The following is a 19,532-nucleotide window of genomic DNA, read 5'->3' as shown; positions in this document are numbered from 1 at the left end:
AACAATAAAAATAAAAAATAATAATAATAATAATAAAATAAAATAATAATAATAATAATCTGCGAATGTGATTAACATGAAAAATAAGAAAATGAGGGCTTCTGAATCTAAATGGGTCGTTGAAATTGATTAGATTCACCATTTTTTTGTAGCTCCAAATCAAAATCAAAATATCTCCCTCCCCCGGCCTCCATCGCCGCTCCCTTCCCTCCATCTACATACACATATTTTTTGTCGTTGCTCTTGATTCACTGTAGAATCCTTCCAGAATCAAGATTCAGTCGATTTCTATCTACAAAAGGGGATGGATTTGGACCAGTGGATAGCAAAGGTGAAAGAGGGCCAGCACTTGTCCGAAGACGAGCTTCAGCTTCTCTGCGAATACGTAACTTCTTCTTCTTTATTATTGTCTTCTTTAATGTCTGACGAATTCGAGAATCCCTATTTCCAAAGACGGAAAGCGCTGGAATAATGGTTTCATTGATGTCGAGTCTTAAATCTTGGACTTTTCTGGTGATTAGGGTTTTGCCTTGATCGTTTGGTTATTGGGTTTTAGGGATAACTAACTTGACAGAGTATTGGGTAGATTTTTGTTGGATTTTGTTATTTTGTAGCTCACTGCTTTGTATCTCTCTGGCTCCTCTTTACTCGAGAAGAGGTTTTTGAATCACTCACTATGTCTATTCTGGAAAATCGCTATTTGGTAGATTAGTTGAGCAATTGTAAGTTTTCAGTTTGGAGTTTTGATATTTGACTTGTAAATGATTGGTGAGAACTCTGCTTCTGAAAGCTACTATTTAAGAAAAAAAAACTTGTTTTGGTTGATTTTAGAAAAAAGGATCCCTGAATGGGAACCTTTTCGGTTTTGTATGCTATGAATTATGAAAGGAAAATGAGTGAATGTCAATGGCTTGTTTAAAGAGAAACACGTCAGTTATATTGGCTTGTTTAAAGAGAAGACGGAGGCTTACACGCCATCGGATTGGCGTGTTCAAATTTTAAATGAAACACGCCAATAGCATTGTCGTTTGGGAACCTTTTTTCTAAAATCACTCAAAACGAGAATTTTTACATTATTTAATCTTATTCTCCTTTATTTATTTTCAGCACTTTATCATTATTTGGATTCATGTCGGATGACTCTGATCCAGAGCTGATGAACCTTGAAAGTTTCTTATTTTTCAACCTTCTCTTTGTGGTATTATGTTAATGTCTTAATGGGAGTCATTAAAAACTTAGACATGGACATGGGCCACATGCCATACTACACTACAGTTGTGCCGGTGACGCTTATAAATAAATGCCGGTCAGGTTTTATGGATAGTGAACAATACAGTAGACAAATCAGGATTTGATGATTGTGTTTTTCGTTTTCAATATCCACTTTAACATTTGTTGTGAAAGTGGTTTTTTCTTTTGAAGTGATCCAAAACCACTTCTTCATCTCTTATTACATATGAATGGCTGGCCTTGCAGTTCTTACTCTCTAGAGTTCTATACATCATACTTAACATGTAGTTAAAATCAATAAAATTTGTGGTCATTCTTTTCTGTCAGGGGGGTATTTTTAGGCATTTTGAGTCACTATAAGATCTTATGATGACAGACTGCTAATTTACTGTATAATATGTGACATACACATTGCTCCATTATGGCAGTGAATGATTAAACTGGGGCATCATGCTTGTACTAGTTGCTGAAGGCAAACTTACTGGGATTTGATTCATTCTTTAGCTTAGATTCTTGTCTTTTCATTTTAAATTAGTTGTCTTGTGAGCTTCTGTGTGGATGCTTGGGTTACCCTTGTAGTTCGTTGAATACGTTACTTTAGTTACCGCGCAATTGTTACTTGCTCAAGCACACACACTCTCTCTCTCTCTCCGCATGTACACCTGTTTTTCATTTATAGTATATTTCTTCATTTGGTCGGGTCCTGCCTTATTCAGGTCAAGGAGATTTTAATTGAGGAGTCGAATGTCCAGCCTGTCAACAGTCCGGTCACAGTTTGTGGTGATATCCATGGACAGTTTCACGATCTAATGAAGCTTTTCCAGACTGGAGGTCATGTACCAGAAACAAATTACATATTTATGGTAAGTAGTTTGAGGTTATTTTCCCACTTCTTGTTTTATGTTTGTCCTAATTGTACTTTTGGCTGACAGGGGGACTTTGTTGATCGAGGTTACAATAGTCTTGAAGTTTTCACCATCCTTTTGCTTCTCAAAGCAAGGTGTGTATAATTCAGTTCAGGGATATTTATCTATTAGAATTGGTATGTGTCATTATTTATCATTGGGTCAGTTCATGATCATCTTCATACTAGTTTCCTCCACTAAATAGTCAATATGGTGTGTAAAGGATGAGTAGCCATTTAATATTTGGTTCAGTCAACTTTTATAGGACTTAACCAGGAGGTTATGCCGTCAACAATATGGTTTCTGCAGCTGAGCTTTGATCTTTTATTTAATTGCTATTATCCTCAGAATTTAGTAATGGATTACAAATGGTTGACTATTTAAAAGTACTCTCTTTATTACAAATACATGTTTCCCAGAATTAGAAACTTAAACTACAGCTCTGGTTGTTCCAAGTTCATCCCGAAAGCATGTCCACCAGTTAACCTGTAGTTCACAATCTTCTATAAAAAATGATATAATTCCATATATGAAACTTCATTCTCCTCATGAAACATCTATTCTAAAAACTCTCTACCCCTGTTTGGTGTTTGATGTTTGAAAATGCTTGTTAAAACATTATTACTGGTTTTTCGACCCTTTCTAGAGGCAGGAAGATTTTCAGTTGGTGGATAAATGAGCACTTGATATCTGTAGTACTAGACTGTTTCTTGTGGTTATTTATTGATATCACTTGCATATGCTTTCAGATACCCTGCTAACATTACTCTCCTACGTGGAAATCATGAGAGCAGGCAGCTAACTCAGGTATTTTCATTAAAGAAAATAATATTTTTATGGCCATAATAATCTCTGAAAAACAGCAGTTCTTTTATGAACTGCACTCGTACATACACTTAGATAGATTTCTTCAGGCAAATTAGTCAGCTAGAAGGGATTTCTCAGATGGGCTTATGTAGTTGATGGATCTCATATCATGTTCTCCTTTTATATGCCTGCTTTCTTACAGTGAACATCTGAAACGGGACATTCTATCACAAATTTTTGAAGAATATATAAAAGGAGGGAACAAATATGCACCACTCACTAACTATAAAGTTGGAAATTGGAATATAAGATTATACACACACTGCACACAGTAGTAGGACTTGGAGGCGAAGCTAATATGTTTGTTTCCTCATATCATGGGACCATAGGCTTTGACCTTTTGAATTTATGCTGAATCTGTTAATATATTTTGTTTCCACTCACTGTCTCTCTTCATGCATTTACCATTGCAGCCACTTCAATTCAATTAAACAATACTAACAATTACTACTAGGACACTAAATAGTTTTGTTTAGTATGTAATTTATTATTTATTTAATTTAAGTATTTCCAGACACTAATTAATTATGTTTCATTCACATAATTAAGGCATTAGGCACGTATATGACAAGATTGTCAACATATATTATGTCAATACTAGGTGTACTAGTTCTCATTAGAAGGTAAGTAGGTAAATGCAGAATTTGTTGTCACTGCTAGTTTGGTAGTTCTTGATTACTGATGAATGTCCATGTTCATGTCATCCACAGGTATATGGATTTTACGATGAATGTCAAAGGAAGTATGGGAACACTAATGCTTGGCGTTATTGCACGGATGTTTTTGACTATCTTACTTTGTCAGCAATTATTGATGGCACGGTACGCATTCTTTGATCAGAAATAGGAATTAAGTGGAATCAAAAATCTAATTCTGTAAATAGTTAAATTAATTTTATTTTCTAATATTAGTTAAATAATTAATCTCATCTTTGTTGGTAGACCCTACTTTATTCATTTCTAATATCATTATGCCACTGATTCACCGCCTTTTTTTAAATCCCAGGTACTTTGTGTACATGGTGGCCTATCTCCAGATATTAGAACTATTGACCAGGTTAGGTCATTTTCATTATACAGTGGTTTTAGTCGGATGGCGTGTCCACTGTCCTAGGTGATGTAATTGTAATATGAGTGCTCGTGTGCATATTGTATATCAAGTCTTATTATGCGCTTCTCCATTTCCTCTGGTAAGCAGATTCGAGTTATAGATCGTAACTGTGAGATCCCACATGAAGGGCCCTTCTGTGACCTAATGTGGAGCGATCCAGAAGATATTGAGACATGGGCAGTGAGTCCCCGAGGAGCCGGCTGGCTTTTTGGATCAAGGGTCACCACTGAGGTGAGTCCACATGTCTAGGGATAAAGATAATTAGATTAAGCTAAAATGCTTGGATTTTGTTTTGCAGTTCAATCATATCAACAAACTCGACCTAGTTTGCCGTGCCCACCAGCTTGTTCAAGAAGGTCTGAAGTATATGTTTCAAGATAAAGGACTTGTCACAGTGAGTTGCTTATTCTCTTGATAGATCGAGACATGGTTTGTCATTTTCGATTGATGGTTGTGTCTTGGATGATGCAGGTGTGGTCTGCGCCAAATTACTGTTACCGCTGTGGAAATGTGGCATCGATACTTAGCTTCAACGAGAATATGGTATGAGGGTCGATTATGTTTGTGTGTGTGTGTTATTTTGAAGGGTTTTTCCAAAGATGGAATTTTGATTTCACCATTGTATGGATTAGGAGAGAGAGGTGAAGTTCTTCACAGAAACAGAGGAGAACAACCAGATGAGAGGACCAAGAAGTGGAGTACCTTATTTTCTCTAACTTGGGATTTGGTTTTTATTCTTTTAGTGATGAAAATGTAGTTTGTATACACTTTTTTTAGATGTATTCCATTTCCCAGAGAGCTTATGTTTCTTGATTTTTGTTATAGATCTCATTCATATCTTACAATTGTTTTCCTTAATATAGCACTTGTCTTGTGTTTTTATTTTACTTTTTTATCTTGTACTCTACCAAAAAACATGCACTGTGTGGGTATATTCCTTGTTATTACAGTGGGTGAAACGAACTCAATATTAACTTGTTTTCGGATTGAGATTACATGAGATTGAATAAATTTGAGATTAATTTTCTAGGCCAAGATTCATTAATCAAAACTCATGACATTGTCCCAAAATAAATATGGAGCTTTAATCCATAAAAAATTGAAGACCTTCCGAATATTAAAAACAATTTTTATTAGAAAAATTAGGAATAATAGCTATTTAAATCATAAAATTTGGTCAAATTTAAGTATGTCTCATAAAATTTGAAGTTTTCCCTCACGAAAAATAGACAATTATTAAAATAAAATGAATGTTAATTGTGTTTTTAACTAAATAATAGATGAAAGAATAATTAAATCTAAAATTCAAATATATTTAAACAAACCAAAATTCTAAATTCGTGGTTCGTCTTCTTCATTTCCTCTTCTTCATCAGGCCACAGGTATGGTTGGAGTTGCCCTAACTCTCTTTTGCAGAAGGGCTTCGGAATGTCTTTTTGCCTTATACTCAGCTAGGGTTTTCGAGAAAGAAGATGGATGGCATTGATAATTGAGTGGATCATCCATTTCATGTAGAATCAGTAAGTTCACGCCTTGTTCTCTTAATTTTGATTCCACTCGATTTTCGAATCTTACCTTGCTCTTTATCTTGCTATAACTCTGTTTTTGGCTTACAATTGATTGCGTCATTTTTAATTTGGAAGTTTAGTGCCATTGTATTGAGGGTGGGCATGTTTTGATTTCGTGTGATTGGAACTGATTGTATTCTGAAGCTCTTCTAATCTGTTAGATGTTGGAATTGTTTTCATCATTGTTTACTGCTTTTATTCTCCTCTGTTAACAAGCTTAGTTTTTGTATCTAGATGGAGCTAGTGTCTCTTAACAGTGAGCCGGTGTTTGGGGAAGGCGATGAATACGAAGACGGAGACTGTTCAGTTACGGGAAACTGTGACAAACCTGACTCAGTGCACCTGGAAAGGGAATTCCTTCTGCCTGTGGTGGGATTGGAGTTTGAGTCTTTTGATGAAGCATATGATTTCTACAATGTTTATGCTAAGGGACAGGGATTTGGGGTTAGGGTTAGCAATTCATGGTTCCGGTCAAAAACAAGGGAGAGGTATAGGGCGAAACTCAGCTGCAGCAGTGCTGGTTTCAAGAAAAAGAGTGAAGCGAACAATCCACGGCCGGAGACCAGAACGGGCTGTCCTGCAATGGTCATCATCAAGCTTGTGGATGCTCATAGGTGGAGGATAGTCGAGGTTGAGCTTGATCACAACCATCCATTGAGCCCGGAGAGTATGCGATTCTATAAATCACACAAAAAGATGATTCTTGCTGCCAAGAAAGCGCTGCCGTCTGGACCTGTTAGAGAAGTACACACGATTAAGCTATACCGGACTGCAGTAGCGGATGGTTTGTGTAAGGCGGATACGAGAAACGAAAGGAACACGATGGACAATTCGAAGCATCTAATCCTCAAAGAAGGGGATTCACTTGGAGCATATAACTACTTTTGTCGTATGAAGCTGACGAATCCAAACTTTTTTTATTTGGTGGACCTTGATGACGACGGGCGCTTGAGAAATCTGTTCTGGGCCGATGCCCGGTCCAGGATTGCATATAACTACTTCTCTGACACCATCATGATTGACACAACATGCTTGACTAACAAGTTTGAGATACCTTTGATTTCCTTCGTGGGAATAAATCACCATGGAGAATCTGTTCTATTGGGATGTGGCGTACTCGGAGATGAATCAGTGGAGTGTTTTGTTTGGATGTTTAGGACATGGCTGACTTGTATGCTGGGGAAACATCCACAAGTTATTGTTACTGATCAGTCGAAACATTTGCATATAGCAGTTTCTGAGGTTTTTCCACAGGCTTGTCATTGTTATTGTTTATCTTATATCATGCTTCGTGTTCCTGAGAAATTGGGTGGACTAAATGGGTTTGAAGTTATCAAGAGGCGATTCAGTAAAGCGGTTTTTGGTTCCCTGACAATATCCGAGTTTGAAACTTTCTGGGGGGAGATGATCAGTCAGCACAGCCTGAGGGAGAATAAATGGCTACAAGCATTGTATGAAGATCGTCAAAGGTGGGCACCGGTATACCTAAAGGACACTTCTTTCTTTGGGATGCTCCCAATCAGTGAGGGCGAGGGAACAACTCCGACTTTTGATGGTTATGTACACAAGCACACATCCTTGAAGGAGTTCCTTGACAAGTATGATATGGTGCTACAAAGAAAATATTTGAAAGAAGCAATGGGAGATGTTGAGTCCAGAAATCTAGCCTCTGAACTGAAAACAGGATCGAATTTTGAGCTGCAGCTGTCGAAGGTGTACACGAAGGGAATGTTTGAAAAATGTCAGATTGAAGTTGAGGGCATGTATTCTTGCTTCAACATAAAGCAAGTAGCTAAAAACGGCCCGATTCTGACTTTTGTTGTCGAACAGCGACAGGAAGCCGAAGCAAATGAGAAGGACGTTAGACATTATGAAGTTCTTTATGAGACAACACAGGTTGAAGTACGATGCATTTGTGGGCTTTTCAATTTCAAAGGCTATTTGTGCAGGCATGCATTAAGTGTCCTTAGTCACAATGGTGTAGAAGAAATACCATCTCAATGCATTCTACGCCGTTGGAGTAAAGATTACAAGCGCAAAATTCTCTCAGACAGTGCCATCGGTGAGGACAGTCCTTGGCAGTGGCATGAAAATCTATTCCGGCGCTCCCTACAAGTTGTCGAGGAGGGGGCTCAATCGGAAGATCATTATGAAGCCATGATGCAAGAAATGAACTCTTTGCTGACTGAAGTTAGTGTAATGGACAAGAATTAGTATATATGCAATAGCTGATGTGTAGTATATAGGAGTATGTTTTTGTGGTGTGTTGTTTCCTAATCTCACTTGAATATATACTATTCCATTGTTAGTATCTCAATTTTACATAATAGTTAATCAATCCGAAGATCAATATCTAATTAAATCTCCATTCAATCACTAATACTCTGTCCACAAAAAAATCTCTGCATAAGTTGAAGTAAAGCTAAACAAGGAAATAGGTATGGCCATCTTTGAAAAGTTAGAAGTAAAGCTAAACTAGGAAATAGGTATGGGTGAAGCATGGGCATTGTCCTGAATAAATTCCCCAGGCCCCAATGTGCCTTCGTCGCTGCTTACTCCAGTTCATTTTTGCGTCCGCCACTGAGTGCAATGCATTTGTGGCCTTTTCAATTTCAAAGGTTATTGTGTCCTTAATCACAATAGTTTGTAGAAGAAATACCATCTCAAATTCTCAATACATAAACTATTACAAGGGCAAATTTCTCTTACAATGCCATTTTTTTCTATTTTTTTTTCTTTACCAGTTTTATTCATGACCTTTTTGTATGATTGATCTTCGTACATAATAATTGAGAGTACTAAGATCAATTTGCAAACGGTACATAATAAGTGAAATATGATCGATTAATTCGTAAAGGGGTACATAATATTAATAATTGATCCTTCAAATATGATTGATCTTAAAACTAGGAAATGCAAACCTTGTTCATTTGAATGATTATAGACAAAAATAGATGTTAGCTATCGTTTCAATAATTCTTCTCCGTCAGCATTCAACATCTTTGAATGATTAAATTCAGCTAAACTAAAACTAGGAAAAAGGTATGGGCTTTGTCATCAACCATCAATCTTTGAATAGATTGAACTAGAGCTAAACTAGGAAATATGTATGGGGTGAAGCATGTTCATTGTCAGCGTATCTTAAATAAATTCAACAAATTCTATACTAGGAAATGCAATTCAATGAATTGGTTATGCTACCTAACCAAACTTAACTATTCTTGAATATCTTACTTTCCTCTTTATTTTGCAATGCATCCTGATTTGGGGCTCAATCGGAAGATCATTATGATGCAAGAAATGAACTCTTTGCTGACTGAAGTTAGTGTAATGGACAAGAATTAGTATATATGCAATAGCTGATGTGTAGTATATAGGAGTATGTTTTTGTGGTGTGTTGTTTCCTAATCTTACTTGGATATATACTATTCCATTGTTAGTATCTCAATTTTACATAATAATTAATCAATCCGAAGATCAATATCTAATTAAATCTCCATTCAATCACTAATACTCTGTCCACAAAAAATATCTTTGAATAAGTTGAAGTAAAGCTAAACAAGGAAATAGGTATGGCCATCTTTGAAAAGTTAGAAGTAAAGCTAAACTAGGAAATAGGTATGGGTGAAGCATGGGCATTGTCCTGAATAAATTCCCCAAAATGAATTCAATGATTTAACCAAACATGACAAAAATAGACGTTGCCAGTTTCCCTCCATTTCAGAATATCTATAACTCCACCATTTGCCCTAACACTCTTCACTTCACTCCTCCCTCTCCTCTCTGATTGTGCTTTCATGATTTGATTTGAAGTTCTTCCTTCTAAAGCTTCATTTTTCTGGCGCAGATCTGCTTGTTCATTCCCACCACTTTTCATCTACTTCAACATGTAAGTTGATGAGCTGTGCTTCAACTCTATCTCTGAATTTTAATTATGATCGAATTCGAGCCCATTACAATGTGCTATTCATATGATTTTTCTCTCTCTACAGAAAATATCGCCTCTGTTTTTCGTTTCTCTCTGCATCTCAGAATAACTTCTTCAATCGTCAAGCATCTCCATAAATCAGGTAATTCTATTCCAAAATACATCATTATAAGGGATCCAATTGCAATTTTCAGCTACACTTCTACTGCATCTTTGGAGGTGAATTCTCTCCACAATTCAAAGTTGCACATTTGATTATTTCCTTCAAATTCAACTTCTAGAGTATTATTATTTTCATCACTACAGTTAAATTGTTTCCTTCTAATAATAAACCTGCTTATTTCTGCAAATTTTACTACTATTAACTTAACAGTTCTCCCTATCAGATTTCAGATTTTTATAACTGGAATATTGTTGAGATCCGGTACTGTGATGGGGCATCATTTATGGCAGATGTTGAAGTCGTTAATCCGGTATGTCTATGACAATTTATTTGTTTTTGTTTCATAAGGTTAAATAATAAAAAACTAGTTATAATAACAATTTTTTATTATTGTTAGGAAACAAATCTCCATCTAAGAGGCCGGAGAATCTTCACCTCCGTAATTGAAGAGCTCATGTGTACTCAAGGAATGAGTAATGCTGAAAATGTATGATTTGTTCTAACCTATTTACATTATTACACAATATTAATTGTCATTTAATCATGGCATAACAAGTGTGTTGGTGATTTTGTTGACAGGCTTTACTCGTAGGAACCTCGGCAGGTGGGTTGGCGACGATCCTAAATTGTGATCGTTTCCATTCTTTCCTACCCGGTGCTTGTCGTGTAAAATGCATTTCAGATTCGGGCTTCTTTATTCGAGCGTAAGATTCAAATGAAAATTTAATAAGAACTTCAATTAAAGTTTGTTATTGAACACTTAACTATATATTTTTGTGTTTGAACCAATAGGGAACATCTCCGTGGAGCTCAGGACACTGCCACAGACTACTTTCGCAAAGCAGTTTTGTTTCATGTAAGGTTTTTTGTGTATTTTATAATAATTACTATAATTCTAAAAATTAGTACTTTCCATGCTATTGTTTCATCTCACATTAACATGATCGACTTAACATTATTTCTTTTCTTCAGGAATTAGCCCAATTTCTACCGGAGTCATGCACACAAAGACTTGCTCCAGAATTGGTTAAATAGATATATACACACTTATATAAAGTTAATTCTGTCATTATTATATTTGAAACATTTAATTGTTTTCTTTTAAAATCTTAGTGCTTTTTCCCGGAAAATGTGGTCAGTGATATCCGGACGCCATTGTTTTTGCTAAACTCGGATTTTGACAAATATCAAGTAAGTTCTGTTTACATTTATATTATTCTTCCTATATCCTACAATTAAGCTTCTTTGGATTAATTTTTTTTCAAAATAATAATTATATTTTATTTGTGTTACTTTTCAGATAACGATATACATAGCACCAAATTCGCCTAACGAAATGGGCTGGAATAATTGCACGAGCATGCTTTCAAGTTGCACAGGAAATCAACTAAGTATCATAATGGGTAATCTAAACTCATTATTATTATTGTTATCATTATTTCAATTTCCAATTAAAACTACTAATAGTTCATAAATTTTATTTTTCAATTGATTTTGTCCTCCATTTAATCACAGATTTTCAGACCACATTTCTGAAAACATTGGAGAAACTAGATGATAATCCATCAAGAGGATTATTCATCACTTCGTGCTATGAGCATGATTTTATTTACAAACAGTATTGGCAAGGAACACTCACTTTGCAAAATAAGGCAAGTTTTATGATTTATATCATGAAATAAATTATTCCATTTTTTATAATATTTTTGTTTTTTTATTACAGACAATTCAACAAGCCGTGAGTGATTGGTATTTCGAAAGAAGTAGTGTTGCACTCGTAGACACTCAAAATTTATCTCCAATTAACTGCAGTGTAACAGTTTGAATCAGTAAGATCACTTGTTCACACCTTGTTATCTTAATTATCTGAGGTTTTACATATTGCTTAGCTATCTCTGCTCTCTTCATCATCTGTTTTTTGCCTTATAATTGATTGCATAATGCATCAGACCTTTTCAAAAGGGTAGAAAATTGGATCATTTTGAATTCAATTGATTGGAACTGATTGTATTTCTAATAATTTGTTTGTTTCTTCTTGATATTGGAATTGTTGCCAGTCTTGCTATTATTCCCCGTTGTTAACGAGCTCAATTTTGTACCTTGTCTCTTAACAGTGAGCCGGTTGTTTGGGGAAGGTGATGAATACGAAAATGGAGACTGTTTAATTGCGGGAAAGGAAAAGGAATTTCTTCTGCCTATGCTGCAACAAATGAACTCATTGCTTACAAGAATTATATGTGCAATAATTAGTATTTTGCTTTCTATTGGAGATTCGTTTAGCTAATTTAGGGAGAAAACTGAAAAGGAGTTTGTCCTGATCAAGCATTTGATTATTGAAGAAGATAGGATTAAATTATGTTGTCTGGGAAACCAAACGAGGCCCAAAAGGATAAATCATCACTTCGTAGTGCGTGCTATGCCCGTGAATCGTGATTTAATTCCTTATCCACCCACTATATTTGCAAACTTTACAAAATAAAGGGTCAACTTATATTTAGAGAAAGTGGTCAACTTATATTATCCATATCACTATATCAGTACTATTTTAGGCTTTTAGCATATCAAAGTCATACACTCCTATTCAAGTTTTCTTTTGCTATTCTTTCTTAGACGTACTACTACTTCATAAGATTTAGATTTCGTATTTAATAGGAGATTTGTTTAGCTAATAAGTCTCACTTGGTTCTCATAATCTCATTAGTATGACTAATAACAGCCATAGATGCATTGGATTATCAAAATCCGATTGTTTTAAGGTTTTGCCTCCTGATAGTCTGGATACATTTTACCATGAAATGTGGGAAGATGCATTTGCTCCAATAGACGTTTCGGTCAACTGATGCAACTTACTTTATCGACACACTTAACGTTGGTTGCTACTTTTATGTTCTCGTTAAACAATTTGAGAGTATGTACTTTTGCGACGATAATCTAGGTGCGGGCAGGGGTGAAATCATTTGGGACAAGTGCAATGGCATCTACAAATAGGGATCACAGAAAACAAAAATACATAGTATAATGTTATAATAACACATTTTTTAATTCTGTGATGTAATTGTCTTTTCTAACTTTTATAATAACTTTTTTTACTCATTTTTACTATATTTTCTAATCCCGAGACAAGTCACTTATGCGAATTTGTCGTGGATGAAGGGAGTAGTAATTTTCTCTATTTGTATTCCAATTCTATTAATAATACTCTATCCATTTTATTCTTTTACTATGTAATCTAAACTGTGAAATAGTAGAACCTAGTGTAGGCTGAAGCAGGGTCATTGTGAGCAATTAACTGAATTCAACAAAAATCTATACTAGGAAATTCAAACCTAATTCATTTTAATGAATTTATAGACAACAATAGATGTTAGATATGTTTTCGATAACTCATCTATGGCAACATTCAACATCTTTGAATAATTATATTCAACTAAACCAAAACTAGGAAATAGGTATGAGCTGTCAGTAATCATCATTCATTGAATAAATTAAACTGGCTAGGTATTGTCAGCATCTATGTTGAATAAATTCAACAAAATCAATACTAGAAAAGGGATCAACAAAATACCAAGATTATATTTAGATAAAGGGATCAACTTATTTTATCCATATCAATATTATATTAGCATATCTTCTGAAATCAAGTCATAGAATATAGTATAAGCTCCGTTTTGAATTTTCTCAGTAGATTCTTTCTCAAATTGAAAAGATTTAGATTTTGAATTTAATAGGAGATTTGCTTAATTAATAAATGGGAAATTGGTCTCTAAAATCATGAACTTTGCCCAAAATTTGGTATTTCCCATGAACTTTGAAATTGGTATATACGATCACGAACTTTGCATTTTGTTTGGTATTTCCCATGGCATGTTTATTACTATATTTGACTAACTTACGAGGCTTTTATCATACTTGACACAATTAAATCAACGTGGTTTTCAACGTGACTTTTTATGCTACATGTTATGAACTTAAAAAATGGTTTCAAATATTATAAAACATATCACGGTTGCCTATGTTAAATAAGATTTTGATGAAAATATCTTATTTGAGTGAATTTGGGAAATACCAAACAAAATACAAAGTTCGTGATATTATATACCAATTTCAAAGTTCATGGGAAATACCAAATTTTGGGCAAAGTTCATGGTTTTAGAGACCAATTTCCCTTAATAAATTTATAATGGTTCTCAATAGTCATAACTCATAACAGCCATATATAGACGCATTCATTCAGATTTTGCATTTAATTGGAGATTTGTTTAGCTAATAAATTTAACTTGGCTATCCATTAGTCATAACATCCATTGATACATTAATTATGTTGTGATAAATTATTTAACTTTCGTCATTTAACTCTACACAACACTTAAATGCATTGATTTGTAAGTTTTATCTGTTAAGTTATGTCGTGATAAGTTATCTATCTTTCATCAAATAACACTATATAAACTTCATAAACATAAAATGGAGAGGCTATGAACTAATTAAAACATGACTCTCCAATTCAATTCAATAATACTGATCTTAGGCTTTTATATATTATTAAGTGTTCCCACTGAAGGATTTGATCGACGGGGTCCAGAATGTCTTACGGTTGTGCCTCCGCCTCCGGATTGTCTGGATACATTTTATCGTGAAATGTGCAAAGATAGAGATGCTTCAGTAGATGTTTCGTATAATTGTTGCGGCTACTTTATCGACACACTTGACTATGAATGTTTCATTTTCGTCCTCGTTAAACAATTTGAGAGTATGCACCATTGCGATGATAAGCTAGGTACTGGAAGGGGTCAAGCCATTTGGGACAAGTGCTATGGCTACACAATACTGTAATAATATGTACACTACATATATATAGCGGCTGTTGAAAATAAAAATACATATGATGTTATAATATCACATCTTCTAATTCTACTACTCCATATAATTGTCAACTTACTTTTATCAAGGTTAATTAATAATTTTGTATGAGTTTAAGCAATGCTATAAACAACATACCAAACATCACATATAATATTATTCTCTTAGGTTTACTTATCTAATTTGTGATATCTAAATTTATGGAGTATTATTTCTTATCTATTGTTGTTATAATCATGAAATAAATTATTCCATTTTTATGATATTTTTGTATTTTATTACAGACAATTCAACAAGCTGTGGGTGATTGGTATTTTGAAAGAAGTAGTGTTGTACTCGTAGACACTCAAAACTTATCTCCAATTAACTAACAGTTTGAATCAGTAAGATCACTTCTTTCCTTCACACCTTGTTCTCTTAATTATCCATTCCGCTCGATCTTGGAATCTCGTACTAGCTCACCTCACTGTTTTCTTTACTGTAGCCTCTTGTTTTGAGAATCCTCATTTTAGTGAATGTAGGAGAGAACTAGCAAGTCTGAGGTTTTACATATTGTTGCTTAGCTATCTCTGCTCTCTTTATCATCTGTTTTTTGCCTTATATAATTGATTGCATAATGCATCACACCTTCTCAAAAGGGTAGAAAATTGGATCATTTTGATTCGGAGGTTGAATTAGTATCTTTCTTTTGAAGGCTGGACATGTTTTGAATTCGGTTGATTGGAACTCATTGTATTTTTACTAATCTGTTTGTTTCTTCTTGATATTGGAATTGTTTTCGTCTGTGTTACCGTTAGTCTTTGCTAACGAGCTCAATTTTGTTCCTAGATGATAGTCTCTAACAGTGATCCGGTTGTTTGGGGAAGGCGATGACTACGAAAATGGAGACTGTGACAAACCTAACTCAATGCAGTTGGAAAATGAATTTCTTCTGAACTCATTGCTGACTGAAGTTAGTGTGTAATGGACAAGAATTTAGGGTTTAGGGTTATATGTGCAGTATCTCTTGCCCAACAAAATACCAAGATTATAATTAGATAAAGGGGTCAACTTATTTTATCCATATCAATATTATTTTAGCATATGTTCTGTAATCATGTCATGGAGCATAATATAAGCTTATTCTTGACTTTTCTTTCTCAAGTCGAAAGGATTTGGATTTTGTATTAATAGGAGATTTGATTAGCTAATAAATTTAACTTGGTTCCCCCATTAGTCATAGGACTCACAACAGCCGTAGAAGCATTAATTAATTTAGATTTTGCGTTTTATTGCGAATAAATCTCACTTGGTTCTCATTAGTCATAACATCCATAGATGCATTGATTTTGAAGTTTCTTCAATTAAATTATGTTGTGATAAATTATCTTTTACTTGTGCACAACACTTAAATGCATTAATATGTAAATTCTGTCGGTTATTTTATGTTATGATAAATTATCTGACTTTCATCATATAACTCTAAACGCTTAAATGTATTGATTTGTAAGTTTCGTCGGTTAAATTATGTTGTGATAAATTATCTATCTTTCGTCAGATGACTCTATATAAACTTCATAAACAAAAAAATGGAGAGCTATATAGCAATTAAAACATGACTCCCCAATTCAAGCCGATATTTCTGATCCTAGGTTTTTATATATTAAGTGTTCTCATTGAAGGTTATGATGCCGCAAGTCCGGAATGTGTTAAGTATTTGCCACAAGAATGTGTAAGTCGATTTTACCTTGAAATGTGTGAAGATACATATGCTTCAGTAGACATTTCGGAATACTGTTGCAGCTTCTTATCATTTAACTATGACTGCTTCTTTGACGTCCTCGTTAAAAAAGTTGTGGATATGCACCTTTGCGACGATAATCTAGGTGCTGGCAGGGGTCAAATCATTTGGGACAAGTGCTATGACCACCCAACGCTGTAATATATACACTACATATAGCGGTTGTTGAAAATTAAAATACATATGATGTTATAATATCACATCTTCTAATTCTACTATATAATTGTCAACTTACTTTTATCAAGGTTATTTGGTATACTAATTTTGTATGAGTTTAAGCAATGCTATAAACAACATACCAAACACAATCAAAATAATCTCAACAAACAATGCTATAAATAACATACCAAACACAATCAAAATAATCTCAACAATTTCACGGACAATTTCGGTTGATTGTATTTCTACCAGAGACGAAGCCAGAAACTTTATATTGGGGGGCCTGAAGCTTAGGTACTTTAGTGTTGGCATTGCCGAAATTTTTTGTAGCATCGGCAATGGTAAATTATTATTTTAGGCTTTTAGCATATCTTTAGTAATCAAAGTCATAGACTCCTATTCAAGTTTTCTTTTGCGATTCTTTCTTAAGACGTACTACTACTTCATAAGATTTAGATTTCGTATTTAATACTCCCTCCGTCCATAAAAATAGATCACTTTTGCTATTTTGGGACATCCGAAAAATAGATTACTTTCTAAAAATGGAAAATTTATCTCTCATACTTTTCCCACTTTTTCTTCCCTCTCTTATACTTTACTCACTTTTTCTTCCCTCTCTTATACTTTACTCACTTTTTCTCCCTATCTCTCTTACTTTACCTACTTGTTCTCCTCTTCTCTTACTTTACTAATTCTACATTAAAACTCGTGCCGAACAATAATAGATCTATTGTTTGTGGACAGAGGGAGTAGGAGATTTGTTTAGCTAATAAATCTCACTTGCTTCTCATAATCTCATTAGTAATATGACTAATAACAGCCATAGATGCATTGGATTATCAAAATCCGACTGTTTTGAGGTTTTGCCTCCGGATAGTCTGAGTTACTATGAAATGTGGGAAGATGCATTTGCTCTAGTAGACGTTTCGGTCAAATGTTGCAACTTACTTCATCGACACACTTAACGCTGGTTGCTACTTTTATTTTCTCGTTAAACAATTTGAGAGTATGTACCTTTGCGACGATAATCTAGGTGCTAGCAGGGGTGAAACCATTTGGGACAAGTGCAATGGCATCTATAAATAGGGATAGTAGAAAATAAAAATACATATAATGTTATAATCACACATTTTTTAATTCTACGATATAATTGTCTTTTCTTTCTTTTATAATAATCATTTCCACTCATTTTTACTATATTTTCTAATCCCGAGACGAGACAACTTATGCCAATTTGTCGTGGGCGAAGGGAGTAGTAATTTTCTCTATTTGGATTCCAATTCTATTAATAATACTCTATCCATTTTATTCTTTTATTATACTCCCTCCGTCCACGAATAAGAGTCCCGTTTTTCCATTTTTATCCGTCCACGTATAAGAATCCCGGTTCATAATTATCATAAATGGTAAAGAGACCCCACATTCCACTAACTCATTCCACTCACATATCATTTAAAACTAATACTATATACAAGTGGGACTCCTATTCCACTAACTTTCTTCCCCCCACTTTTTTTAACATTTTTTAAAACCCGCGTCATTTAAAAATGAGACTCTTAATCATGGACGGAGAGAGTATATTCTTAACTGTGAAATAGTAGAACCTAGTGTAGTACGGGATTACGGGCTTAAGCAGGTTCATTGTGAGCAATTAACTAAATTCAACAAAAATCTACGAAATTCAAACCTAATTCATTTTAATGAATTTATAGACAAAATAGATGTTAGATATATTTTCGATAATATATTCAACTAAACCTAAACTAGGAAATAGGTATGAGCTCTGTCAGTAATCATCACTCATTGAATAAATTAAACTAGCTAGGTATTGAGTGAAACATGTTAATTGTCAGCATCTATGTTGAATAAAAAGTATAGGCCAAAATTGGTTCTGAACATATGATCATTTTATCTTTTTGGTTCTAAAGTTTATATTTTGGATTTTTTGGTCCTGCACATATAGAAATGTGATCATTTTGGTCCTCCGTCAATATTTCCGTTAAAAACTAACGATCAACTTGACTTTGACTAAATTAAACTCTTAATTCTGATTTTTAATTCACTAATTAATATCCTAATTATTTTAACAAATATCTATTTAAAATTAGAATTAAAAATAATTCTAATGGAAGGAGATTAATTAGTGAATTATTGATTGATTAGGCGCAATCGGAACTCACCGGCGACGCGATACCCAAAGCGAATCCCCCATCCTGATTCGGTTTGCACGCTCCACCTCCACCCATCCGTTGAAAAATGTTTTCTTCTTTCTCTTTAATTCCAATGCATATTCAACTCCATTTCCATTTCCATTTCCAATTGTCGTCCCAACCATCACAGCACCATCATTTTCCGCCAAAGTTTCTCTCTCTGCGTCAGTTAGAAACGCCATCAACGTGTCTATGTTCGCTCCGGTGATCCTCAACTGACTGCCGCTGCACGTAGCTTCTGAATTTGTAAGCGTCTTTTCGAATAACAAATCTTGCCTGGAATTTGGCCTTCTTCTTCTTACGTTGGAATTGGGGCTTCCTCTTCTGGATTAGGGTTTGCTGGAATTGGGGCTGCTTCTTCTTGATTGGGGTTTCTTCTCGCTAACTTCCTTTCTCTTGAATTTGAAGCCTCATCTTTCTCTTGCTCATCATCCAATTCTTACTTCAATAAACAATGCTCTAGCTTAGCTACGAGATTAATTTGGTGTGTAATCAATCAATCTGTTGCTGACGATCTCCGTCAATAATTCATTAATTAATCTCCTTCTATTAGAATTATTTTTAATTTTAATTAAATGAATATTTGTTAAAATAATTAGGAGATTAATTAGTGAATTAAAAATCAGAATTAAAAGTTTAATTTGGTCAAAATCGGGTTGACCGTTAGTTTTTAACGAAACTATTGACGGAGGACCAAAATGATCAAATTTCCATACGTGCAGGACCAAAAAATCCAAAAGATAAACTTTAGG

The 19,532-nt window shown here is 34.3% G+C and overlaps 3 protein-coding genes across 4 annotated transcripts; all 3 read left to right on the top strand.

Annotated features, from left to right (window-relative positions):
* Positions 1–127: 127 nt before the first annotated feature.
* Positions 128–4,999, top strand: LOC125201260 (phytochrome-associated serine/threonine-protein phosphatase 3-like). The gene is made up of 10 exons (XM_048099300.1): positions 128–385; positions 1,947–2,093; positions 2,163–2,230; positions 2,885–2,942; positions 3,713–3,823; positions 4,008–4,058; positions 4,200–4,343; positions 4,411–4,506; positions 4,584–4,655; positions 4,745–4,999. Exons 1-10 carry the CDS (start codon positions 305–307, stop codon positions 4,826–4,828), a joined length of 912 nt encoding a protein of 303 aa, XP_047955257.1. The 5' UTR covers positions 128–304; the 3' UTR covers positions 4,829–4,999.
* Positions 5,000–5,470: 471 nt separating this feature from the next.
* LOC125215910 (protein FAR1-RELATED SEQUENCE 6-like) lies at positions 5,471–9,141 on the top strand. Of its 2 annotated transcripts, XM_048117602.1 has the most exons (3): positions 5,471–5,632; positions 5,915–7,849; positions 8,981–9,141. In XM_048117602.1, exons 2-3 carry the CDS (start codon positions 5,915–5,917, stop codon positions 9,023–9,025), a joined length of 1,980 nt encoding a protein of 659 aa, XP_047973559.1. In that variant the 5' UTR covers positions 5,471–5,632; the 3' UTR covers positions 9,026–9,141. The 2 variants fall into 2 exon arrangements, with proteins under 2 accessions (XP_047973559.1, XP_047973485.1); XM_048117528.1 differs by lacking the exon at positions 8,981–9,141 and having other exon boundaries at positions 5,915–7,997.
* Positions 9,142–10,000: 859 nt separating this feature from the next.
* On the top strand, positions 10,001–12,224 carry LOC125209066 (pectin acetylesterase 8-like). The gene is made up of 10 exons (XM_048108696.1): positions 10,001–10,081; positions 10,169–10,258; positions 10,351–10,475; positions 10,564–10,627; positions 10,744–10,797; positions 10,885–10,962; positions 11,072–11,174; positions 11,287–11,423; positions 11,495–11,600; positions 11,886–12,224. Exons 1-9 carry the CDS (start codon positions 10,055–10,057, stop codon positions 11,594–11,596), a joined length of 780 nt encoding a protein of 259 aa, XP_047964653.1. The 5' UTR covers positions 10,001–10,054; the 3' UTR covers positions 11,597–11,600; positions 11,886–12,224.
* The last annotated feature ends 7,308 nt before the right edge of the window (positions 12,225–19,532 follow it).

This window comes from Salvia hispanica, chromosome 1 (assembly GCF_023119035.1).
Source record: "Salvia hispanica cultivar TCC Black 2014 chromosome 1, UniMelb_Shisp_WGS_1.0, whole genome shotgun sequence".
In the NCBI taxonomy this organism is placed as follows: Eukaryota; Viridiplantae; Streptophyta; class Magnoliopsida; order Lamiales; family Lamiaceae; genus Salvia; species Salvia hispanica.
This window is presented reverse-complemented; position numbering and strand designations above follow the sequence as displayed.